This window comes from Syzygium oleosum, unplaced genomic scaffold (genome assembly GCF_021117445.2).
Source record: "Syzygium oleosum isolate NSW1041296 unplaced genomic scaffold, Sole_v2.1 Sole_v2.22, whole genome shotgun sequence".
Taxonomy (NCBI): Eukaryota; Viridiplantae; Streptophyta; class Magnoliopsida; order Myrtales; family Myrtaceae; genus Syzygium; species Syzygium oleosum.
The window spans coordinates 2,595,617-2,606,730 of record NW_026607506.1 but is presented as its reverse complement, the minus strand read 5'-3'; the positions used below and the strand labels follow the sequence as shown (position 1 = coordinate 2,606,730).

The 11,114-nt window shown below is 44.2% G+C and overlaps 1 protein-coding gene across 2 annotated transcripts; it reads right to left on the bottom strand.

The window, feature by feature from the left end:
* Positions 1 to 318: 318 nt before the first annotated feature.
* LOC115669782 (filament-like plant protein 4) lies at positions 319 to 7,499 on the bottom strand. Of its 2 annotated transcripts, none has more exons than XM_056321183.1 (7): positions 7,228 to 7,499; positions 5,288 to 5,337; positions 5,061 to 5,202; positions 4,194 to 4,413; positions 1,690 to 4,102; positions 1,298 to 1,343; positions 319 to 1,012 (listed from the first exon to the last, which is right to left on the bottom strand). In XM_056321183.1, exons 3-7 carry the CDS (start codon positions 5,181 to 5,183, stop codon positions 578 to 580), a joined length of 3,237 nt encoding a protein of 1,078 aa, XP_056177158.1. In that variant the 5' UTR covers positions 5,184 to 5,202; positions 5,288 to 5,337; positions 7,228 to 7,499; the 3' UTR covers positions 319 to 577. The 2 variants fall into 2 exon arrangements, with proteins under 2 accessions (XP_056177158.1, XP_056177159.1); XM_056321184.1 differs by lacking the exon at positions 7,228 to 7,499 and adding an exon at positions 6,529 to 6,606.
* Positions 7,500 to 11,114: the final 3,615 nt, after the last annotated feature.

The window sequence follows — 11,114 nt, the reverse complement described above, 5'->3', positions numbered from 1 at the left end:
CTGACCACAGGGAAAACCCATCAGCAACCACTCTGGAAAGCCCACGAAGGGATGAACAAATGGCCTGCAGGCTTCAGCCTATTGAACCAAATAATCACATGGGCCAGAGGATTCTAAAACTCCTGTGTTATATTATATACGCAAGGAATGAGACAGTATTGAGCTCCTGAGCTTGATTTGTACAAGTACATGCTCGTTCTCGTGCTCGTTTCTTCCTGAACTATTCGGACAAAACATCACAATAAACGCTATGTTTGTATTAGCCGTATATGAGGAATGAGTAGCGAAAAAATGTCTTGGTCAATAAGAGACAGCAAGTTGGCAAAGAGATGGAATTAACAGAAACATAACTCATGTACAGAAGCTAGTTGCAAAATCCTGTCATTTGGAAAACCCGGCCGATTCAACCTCACCAGTTGAACCTCCCAACTTGCAAACTACCACATGAATATGAACATCCGGTCTGAGTAATATTACATCATCTTTTGTACCCGAGATATGTTATTAGCGCAGGTTTGGAACCCGACCTATTTGGAACCCGACCTATACAAGGTGCTGGTTGTCCCCGTCGCGAGCCCTATTGGCTGTTCTTGCCTTTCGAGGAGAAGAATCTGCTGAATCCTCTCTGTTGCTTCTCGGGAGTAGGGCCTGACGAGGAAGACGAAGAGGTCGACAAGGTGGGTCTGTGCTTTGGACGTTTGGAATTGACAGGAGATCTCAGAAAGCTTGCTTCACTTTCTGAGGGGCTGCACGGGAAGTTATGAGAATGCAGCGGCGATTCATCGCCCGTTCGTTGCAAACTGGTTATTGAGACATCATCCATCTCAGCCTGATCCATGTCTTGCAAGTTCATGCCCCCAACCCTAGTTTCGTCCTCCTTTTGAGTTCTCTCGTTTTCCTGGGAACTTGTGAGCTCCGAATTTGGATGTAATGCTTTTAATTGTTTGCCCAGTAGGAAAATTGTTTCTTGACACTCTGCTAGCTTCTCTGCTGCAGCTGCAAGCTCCTTCTCCTGCAACCAAAAACAAACTGCTTGTCATGGAATAAAGAAGAAACATAATGGTGGAATTTCAGCTCTAATCAATTGCTTGTGGCACTGCTTTAAAGCTACAAAACCCACACATGCACCCACCTAGAAACGAAATGAGCAAAGCAATGAGTGATAAATCAAATTCAGCAATGGACAAACACAGAAGCCATCACAAGCAGAATAAATTAAGGTGAAGGTGAAAATTTGGTTTTTGTAGAAAATGCTCAATCCATCTATGGACCACCAACATTAAGGATAAGGACCAACCTGTTTGCTTTGGTCAGCATCACCCTGTGATGAGCAGCTCTCATTCCTACACATAAATGGATAATCCAGGAATCAGAAAATAGAGTCAACTTACATGAAAGCAAGGATGTCAAGAGAAATTGCTAAGATTGAATGAATGGACCAGTTGCAAGCAGCGTTCACATGCGTCAAGCTACGGACAGAGAAAAGTAAACTTTGTTTGGGGGAGGGGGGATGTGAAGGAAAAGAGAAAGCGAGCATGAAAATAAGCAAGCGGTAAAACATGGGGGAAAAGAATTTTACTCCAAGCCACCTTTTGCTTGACCAGTCACAGCTATTAGCAATATCATGCAGATTATGCCAGGAAAGTATAACGAAAATGTTATGAAAAAAGTGTGATGCAAAGTGAAAACCTCAGCAAACGTTCTTCAAGATCCTTGCATCTGGCCAAAGCATCTTGATGACCTCTCTTTTCCTCCTGAAATTCATTATCCTGGCTCTCTATTTTTGCCTGCAGAATTTTTATTTCAGCTTCTAATTCATGTGCACGCGCTTCCAGAGATCTGTATGACTCTGCCATACATTTCAGCTGAGTCTCTGCCAAGCTGTAAGAATTTTGAGAAGCGGCCAGCTGTGTCTTCACTTCTCCTAGCAGCTGCTCCAATTCTTGTAACTGGGTCTTCGTTATCTCTAAGTTCTCAGTTGAGTTGGCCAAGTCCATGGCCATTTTGTCTTTCTCAGATCTTAATTTTTCATAATCCTCCAAAGAGATTTTCAGCGAAGTACTTATTTCATAGTCTGACCCTCCATTATCATCAGAAACATCAGGATTCGGAGTGAGACCCTTGCTGTTTCTGCAGCCATTTTCATAACTCTCTCTTGAAGCATCCCGTTGAATAACCTTATTCTCAGGCAGTGCAACCTTGTCGATGCAATCAGGACTGCTAACTTCTGATTCAACACCCTTGTATCCAAGGATATTAAACTTAAGCGCTCTAGCCTTATCTAAAACAAGAGAAAGGTCAAGAACAAAATTAAACAAATTTGCGTCGTTATTTAGCACTTTATGGAAGGTAACAGAAAACTCCTCGATTTTCCTGTCTAATCCATCACCATCAACAGATATTTCATGGACCGCCATTGCCTCTTTGCCTAGAAGCAGTACAAATTCATGAATCTGGATAATAGAAGCTGCCATTTCTTTACTTAATGTCTGATCAGCTCCATTAGCTGGCTTGGCATCTCCCATCCAATCGAGATCTTTTCCACCGGGGGCGGAAGCATCTTCAGCACAAGTTTTCCTGTTGGATAACACATCAGAACACTGCTTCTCATCCGAAGTGCAAGACATGGGGTGTAGATGAAGTGTATCATGTGCATCCTGCAAAACTTGTTTGATATCCTTCCAAATTTTGTCCACGGCATCCCCATTTGATCTAGTGTCAAAAATTGAAGAGATTCGCGATTGCAGCTTCATCAATGTCATCTTCGTGGCAGATTCATGACTTGCTGATAATGCTTCAACATCAGAACATGGCCCAGTGGGAGATGAATCCGAATCTTTGCCCCTAGTAGTTTCTCCTGGGGCACTGTTGCAAGGAGTGTCAGGTCCCTTGATAACTGAACCATCCGAAACAGAAATGGATCGGTTTGAATTATTTGCCAACTTCTCCATTTCAAGGAAGTCATCCATAAGCTCCAAGTCACTCGCATTGTCAGCTTTAACTGGTTTCTCAATGTTCTCTCCCTTCTTAAAATGAGAGAGCTCAGAGATTAGTGCTGTTGCCCAGGACTCGGCGCAACTTCTTTCATCTTCGTTTCCATCTTCAGACATTGAGGTCAAGCTAGGGGGGTTGCTGGCATTATGACTGAAAGAAGCATCAGCTGGAATTTGAACGATCGGTTTCAGTGAGCTTCTGTCTTGATTGCTGATCTGCAATTGCGCTTCTAGAATTTGAAGTTTGCTAGCAGTCTTGGCACACATGTTCCTTGACACCTGCAATTCACTATTGCGTTTTGCTAAAGCTTCTTTCAGCATCTTTGTCTCTTCTTCCGTTGCCAACAAACGTTCTGTAAGGAACTCATTTTCCTTGTGGAATTTCTGCACATTCTCAAGAGAAAATTCTGGCATAGGAGAAAGGTAAGGACTAGGAGGCCTGACCGGAGACCTCCTCAGGCGAGAATCTCCATAATCTCGACCTAAACTCTCGACCTCCATCTTCATTTGGGCGAGTGCTGCAGGACCAGGCAATTTCTTTCGAACTAAACCACGTAGTCTTTGGCATTCTGCCTCTAGCTTGGCTATTTTCTTGACACCCTCCATATGCTGTTTGTTGGCTGCTTCTGCAGACCTCACACTCATGTTCTTCTCTTCATTGCGTATTTCAAGTTCTTTAGAAGCAACATGAAGTTCATATTTAAGGGAATTAATCTCCTTTTCACATGATTCAATATCGCTCTTTAACAGCTCGATGTCTGCCTCAGCCTTTGATTTTTCTTCACTGATCTTAATTAGCATGTTAGAACGCTCTTGAAGTGACCTCGAAAGTGCAGCATTGTCAGCCGCAGAACGAAGCAGTTCTTGGTCCAGACTGATGATCTTGGCTTCAAATTCATGCTTGATTTTTTCCCACTGCTTGGTTTTGGAAAGAACAACTTCTTGTAAATTCTTTTCATGATCTTCCTTCAGATTCCGTATCTGCCTCATGCACTCCTTAAGAGCACCATCCAGATGGGATGCACGATCTTCAGCAGTAAGCTTCTCGAGAGTTACCGACTCTAGATGACCTTTCAATGCCAAAGCTTCTGCCTCAGCCTTTTCCCAACCTGTCAAATGATTCAGCTAGAAAGGTCAATAAAACAAGTGCTTCTGCTCTGCCAGTATTTCTCATGTGACTTGAATAGCTTGGCAGTATACCTGAGACAGCTTCTTCAGCAACTTTCGTGTGCTGTTTCACCAGGTTCTCCTTTGTTGTTATCTCTGAATTGGCGGCAGATAGTTTTTCATTTAATTCATTAATCTGTTCCTCAAGTGTTTGAACTTGCTCCTCGTATATCTTTACTTGATCCTCTAAACTGGTGAGATGTGAATAGGACTCCACAGAAATTTGAACATAATTCGGTTTCTTGTAGTTATCCTGTGAACAGCAAAGGGAGAACATCGTGTAAGGACATAAACAAAAAAACACAAACTTGCATAGAAAAAAAAAAAAAACACCAAAACTCACCTAAGTTTAGCCTAAGGGGTTACTGAAGAAACGAAAAACTATACATGAGGGAATAAATTCAAATGGGACCTTTTAAATAGGAGAACAATTGATATAAGGGAAATAATAGTGAATGTGATATTTTGCTGCACCTAGAAAGATAGCACTGCTGATTTTGATGAGCAAATTACACGGAAAAAAAGGAACCTTGAAGAAGAATTAACTTAGATCAGTGTATGTACAGGAGTCAATCTACTAAGGAGGGTAAGGGAGAAGGTAAAATTGCATCTGGGGCATCTGCAAATGTTCACATGTATATGGCATATTGGTGGTTTCGGCAAACCATCTAAACCAACAATTAAGAGGACTTCACCACACAGAACAAGAACAAAGTAGAAGCAGGAAGTTCACCCAGAAATTGGGTCAAGAATGTATCAGGAGTACACATTCTGATAGACATTCAACACATGCAACCAGTTTGGCAGACTTCGAGGACGGATTGAAAAAGGAAATTCCAGGTACTCAGAAGAAAAAGGCACGACCCAATGCTGAGTTACTATATCTATCAGCAAACGAACCTGATCAACCTGGGTCTTTGCCTGTGTAACGGCAGCACTGGCAGAGTCCAATATAGCTGCTGCTTTCTCAGCAGAAGACTTGTCCGACGATTTTCTCTTCCATGGCCAACTTCGACGCTCCATATCCGTCAATTACTTAGCCCTATAGTGAAGTGAAATGTAACACATTAGCGAACAGGTGGCTGTACACACTTCCCAGTATTAATCCAACAACAATAGAGCAATACCTGTGTGATAATATCTTCCAAGCCTGGTGATATCCTTCGGGTGCAGATCCCTGTACAACATTTGATTGATCAGAGAGCGCCAGGGAAGGAGAGACATTTGAGTGGGACTGATTGCATATTAACACATACGATAGGTAGTGAAAAACAGGTAACATCACCCACTAAAGATTTGGCAATTCAAGCAACAATTGGATCCAATAGGTATTCCAAGTCTTCAGATTCTTTTGAAACCAAACTTCTATACGATAGCTTCATGAGTAATAGCCAAATACAGCTGTGTCGTTTATAACTCTGCAATCCCCTTCATATATGAGTTAAATTTCGTCCCTGATGGAAAAAGCTTCTTAATGTAATTCAAGCTAAAATCATGTTGAAATCTGAAACAACATAATCCAAACCGGAGTGATTCTTATCCGTTTGAGTAGAGCACTGTAATCTGGTTGGTATTCTCTTTTTAAGACAATATTCTAGTTGGTATTCGAGGGAATATAAAAAAATATAAACCAGGTTCTTCAATTAAACTCGTACATCACTCATATCTTTTTGAGTGTACAGCAATATCAGAGCAGAACATTCCAATTGGACCGAAAATCTAAAGGACGAGGAATTGCTCTAACAAAGAACCAAAACTGAACTCAAAGTAAGGGAACGAAAAGAAGTGTTGTTGTCAGCAGGCATATTGTCGTAATCGATCCCACGGACCAAAAGAAGTTTCTCATAATGAGCAAAGGATGAGAAATCAAAACTTGGATGAAATAAATTCCAAGGGCATGAGAAACAATAGGCTGCCAATTGAACTATCTGATGAAGGAGACTTCAACCCGTTACAAGTGCGACTCCTACTTAATCTTTTAACATCGAGCTGGACAAAGATCAGAAGAACTTCAATTTCGCAGTCTTCTGTTCGACGTTCCAGCCCGACCGAAATGCAAATAAAGGTCAGATCAGACAACGAGACACATTATCACTCTGTTCGAGTGACGCAGTCGATGACTAGTGATGCTAAAATCTCCATTGCTTGTTCCCCAGCTATGAAGGGAAGAGAAGACCCGCAAGTTTCTCTACAGATCATGCCTGCTCTCACTTGCATTTCCCCGAATTGAGGACGACAGGATGTCGATTTCGCAGTCCGCATACACAAATGAGTAAACACCACATGCATCGTCGAGGGACGAAGACGGACACCGTAAATTCGCAATGCAGCTACTGAGACAAAAACACATCCAGAACATCGTCACGACCTTGTTCACGCAAAATTCAACTTGGAAGAACAAGCACGCTGAGACGATTGATGTGAGCAAAGACAAACTGCTCCCCCCACAACAAAAAAAAAGTGATCGGAAAACTTTAAACGGTAACGATCTCACACTTACTAAAAAAGGGAAACTGGAAACGGGAGCAGGAAATGAGAACGCGATTTCAGATGATAGCGAAAGACGATGAACTCGAAAAACGAAAGGAAAAAAAGAAAAGAAAGACGGCTCAATTTTCCGCGGCGAAAACTGAGAGACGGATCAAACACATGCACAAATCGCAGCAGAACACTAGCGAACGAGCACCGAAGCTCCCAAGAGCTCGTGATCGGGAACCGGAACCCGACGGCGACGTATGGGGCATTTACGGCCAAAATCCGGCCAACGCCGGGGACCATTCGCACGATTACAGAAGCGGACCTGGAAACGGAAAGAATCCAGCGCAGGACGCCCGTCGCCGACAGCGACGGAAAGAGCAAACGCGAGCACGCCAAAGCAAAAAACCGAAGGAGCTTCCTCGCTTAGGATGATCGGCGACGTCATAATCGAGGAGCGCGGAATCATCATCGGAAAGCTTCCCGTTCTGTTTCCGCCGGCGAGTCCTATACTAGACAGCGCGCAGACGAACGCAGAGAGAACCAATGTAAGAGCGGAAACCGCCGGATTCGCAATAGGAATCGAACTCACCGGAGTGAATGCAGCTCCAGAGGAGAGCGCGCGCTCGAGCTCGAGCTCGAACGCAGCGAGTTCGCGGAAGCCAAACTGGAGAGATCTCCCAGCTCAGGGCGTCGTCCGCCGGTTCAGCATTCACCGTCCAGCTCTCCTCGAGCCTAGACGGAGAGAGAGAGAGAAGGACGCGGCGGCGGAGGCGGAGGTGGACTGACGCCGGCGGCGGCGGTTCCGGCGGCGGCGGTTCCGGCGGTGGTGGGGGGTGGAATGCGATGAGAGAGAGGTTCGGAGTTCGGACTCGAAGTGTCACTTAAAAGGCAAGACGTTGGAAAAGCTCCAAAAAACATCATTAAAGCAAAAGAAATAAATAAATAAATAAAATAGTAGAAGAAGAATTACAAGAAATAAATAAATAAATAAATGCTTTTGTTTTATTATCTCTAAACCTTGATTAATTAATGTCGTGATTAAGTGTGGCTTTTAATCTAATCCAGAAGCAGAATCCCGGAGGTGGAGCATGTAATCCGCGGGGGGCGGAATGACGTATTTGCCCCTCGCGGGTGGAGCACGGCAGCAAGGCTGAGCTGGATCCGATTTCGAGGGCGCGACCTTGGACCACCTCCGTCGCTATCTCTTTGCCCACCACCACCACCAGCTCATTAACCCGGTAATCATTTCGGAATTTTTCTATCCAGTCGAATCTCGCACGAAAGTAAAAATTAATAATCCCCGAGCCAACACCGATAAAAAAAAGTGAATTTGATGCGACGCGCAAAATTTACCAGTGCACCGCACGAGAGGTTTTACGGCTCGATTATATTGCTTTTCTATTCAATCCAATTTGTACCGGAGCAATTCCACGCGAGTTCTCTAATCCCGCATTCAATAATTTATATGATATGATGTGATCGGAGAAGTGAAACCCATGTGGTTCATGAGAATGATATGTAGTTACCTCTGATATTTTTAGGAATTTTTCCTTTTTTTTCTAGGTCAAAGGCATCGCGAGCTAATTTGTTTCTTTTTATGGTGCTTTCCTTCGGTTATAGAGTTATGATTTGGTTTTGATTAAGGGGATTTGGGTGGATTAGAGAGTAAAAAGGAGGGGGGGGGGGGGGAGATTTCGCAGGTTTAATTAAGGGCTAAATGAGCTGTGCCTTCTTGGTGGCGATTTGCGTCGTCTTGGTATCCGCTTTCGCCAAAGAGAAAAAAAAAAAACAGAGAGAGAAAAAAAAAACAAAAAGAAGAAGAGGAGATTGTCGCGGTGGGGCCCACCGGAGAAGATCTCCGTTGGAGATGAACGGTGATCCGCGAAGCCATGCACGGTGCTGCCTGATTTTGGGGACAGCATAGTAGACCCCGAGGTCAAAAAAGACCTGCCTGATTTTTTTTTCACTCGTTCCAAGTCAAAACAGTCAAAAATTAATTGCCTAGCGGGTGGTAAATTTTCTTCTTCTGTTTTTTGCTTGGGCATTCAGTAGATTTTGTTGTCGGTGTTGATGTAAGAAAGTATTTACCATGCTTACCTTTGGAAATATGGGCACGGCACGTGGCTGCAAAACTGACTCCCATACATTCCAGCCGTTCGCGGACGGCAATTGTACAGACTTTTCATCACGGTGTGATGCGGACGTGCGACACGATACTTCCCTGGTAATGCAGAAACCTCTACTGAGCGTGGTGTGATCATGCCGCCGGAGCATTCGCCTTCTTTCATGTCGTCGTCGTCGTTCGATGGTTTCGACAAATGGAGGAGGGATTTTTCGATGCCGTTGCCCCGGACCCGAACGACGACCGTGCAGTACGATTGCCGTAACTTATTCGAGACAAGAAAGTCGCATCGAGTTAAAAGACTTCCGATCTTCGAAGCGATCCACCGAAAGCCACACCGCAGGTCAGAGGCGAGCCAAAATTCATGCTGGTTTCTCCGGCTCTCAAACACGGAACCGTTCGCCCCTAACAGTGCAGAAAATCGAACCCGTATCGCACGCTCGGTCCACGACGGCGTAGGGAATCGGACCTTTCCGTGCTCGGTTTCCGACTCCACAATCCGATTAAACCCGCGTCAAATCATACCGTTCGATAAAGAAAGCCTGCTTAAAACAACACAATAAATGCTCGTACATCCCCCCCCCCCACACCCCCAACGCTGCTCGAATCAATGGAGAATGTTTCGTCACATTTCAAACGATGTTCGCATGGGATGCCTGCCTGACGAATCTACCACGAATCTCCCTTGCCAGCGCAAACGGGCATTTACTCAGCTGGTTGGACGTTTCTTGCTGGCTCCGAAACTCCAAAACGCTGCATGCATGAGACCCTGCCACAGCAGAGACCGCAGCAGGACCAGACACGACACTGCTTTGACGAGAATGACACGTATAAACGAATATATATTACACATATATTATATTATTTTTATTTTTATATAAATATTAAAGTTGTAATAAGCTACGTAGTCACAGTACAGCTCCTAAGATTCTTTCTTCGACTGAACTGAAAAGGGCGGAGGAAAAAGAAAGTCAAAATCCTGCCCGTGTGTGGGCTCGATCATCGAAGTTCTCACCTCTGTACGTTTCACCGATTTCCGGTCAGTTTTCTTGACTTCGACGTGCTCGTCTCTTCTTTTTTCTTTTTATTGACATCGGACGGCCGAGATTTGGTTCGGGGGCAATCGGTGGCTGGCCGTGGGAGCGAATGTTATGACGTGGTCGCGTGGGATTGTTCTCTTCCTTTCGTGTGTCGGAGAAGCCCCTGTCGGAGTTAGCTGTACGGGCCATGCAAAAGCAGATCTCGACAGCCTCGAATAAGACTCTCCTTTGAAGAAAAAATTATTTATTTGTGCGTATTTTTTTATTATGTATATATATATTTGAAATCTCTTGGTGGATCGTTGTATTGAATTTAATGTTCTTAATTTTCCCCTGACAAAATATTAATGACCGGGTCAAAATAATTTAAGTGGCAAAAATTAGTTCGTAGGATAGCGCTTTCTAAACTTAACGACGACCGAACTACGGCTTGCCAAAAAAAAAAACAAATGAAAACGAAGAGTCACTGTCCATTGAAGTCCCATTGATCCTTCCCTTCTCGCTTTAGAAATTCCGGATCGAGGCCGCCGGTTCTCTCCAGCAACGACGGGGAGTGGGACCATCGGCGCTTCCGGTCGGGCCCGAATGATCGTACCGGAATGAGATGGTGCCGGCTATTATCGAATGTTATGGTCTATCATGTGATGTACCGAGTCGCGTACGAACATATCCGTAGTTGCTTGTCATCACGTGCTTTTGGTGTCTGATTAATGGAGAAGCCGATCGATTCCCACGAAACCCTTTGATCGTCGCGTCGAAAAGGGCACGTTACGATCGCCGGAATCAGACGGTAACGTATTTATGAGAGCTGCCTAAGTTCGAGCTAACCACGACAATTATGATCAGCTCAACCAACTCCCATCATTTAAACCATCTATTCCCCATGGAAGCCACCTTTCACCTGACACCGTGGTGGGTCAAAATATAAAAATGCCGTCCGAAGAAGAAGGCTTGTATATAATATGGTACATTCCATGCTAAATACGGAAGTTTCCCTAATTTATGACATGGCGGTACTTCGCCGGTCTTATAGTATTGTTACAATGTATTGTGGCGATTATTCATTCAATGAAATTGACATCCCATCTAGCCTTCTCTTTCAGGGAGAGAGTGGTATCACATCGGGGTAGGCTTTAAGAGAGAAGGTCGTGATCATGATCACGATCGCGATCATGACGCGCATTAGTTCTCGATTGATTAGAAAAAAATTGGAGATTCGGTTCAATCCGGTCCGGTACGTTTTGGTAATCTATGAGCTTGATGGGGATAATCTAAGTGCAAGTTCAAAGTTAAATGATGATATGCACCACCGAC

What these genes read in the sequence shown, in the direction of transcription:
- LOC115669782 (XM_056321183.1), bottom strand. Translation starts at nt 5,183, where the DNA reads ATGGAGCGTCGAAGTTGGCCATGGAAGAGAAAATCGTCGGACAAGTCT. An exon ending in TGCTGAAGAAGCTGTCTCAG is followed by an intron (nt 4,103 to 4,193) that starts GTATACTGCCAA and finishes ATCATTTGACAG; the next exon opens with GTTGGGAAAAGGCTGAGGCA. An exon ending in CTTGAAGAACGTTTGCTGAG is followed by an intron (nt 1,344 to 1,689) that starts GTTTTCACTTTG and finishes ATTTATGTGTAG; the next exon opens with GAATGAGAGCTGCTCATCAC.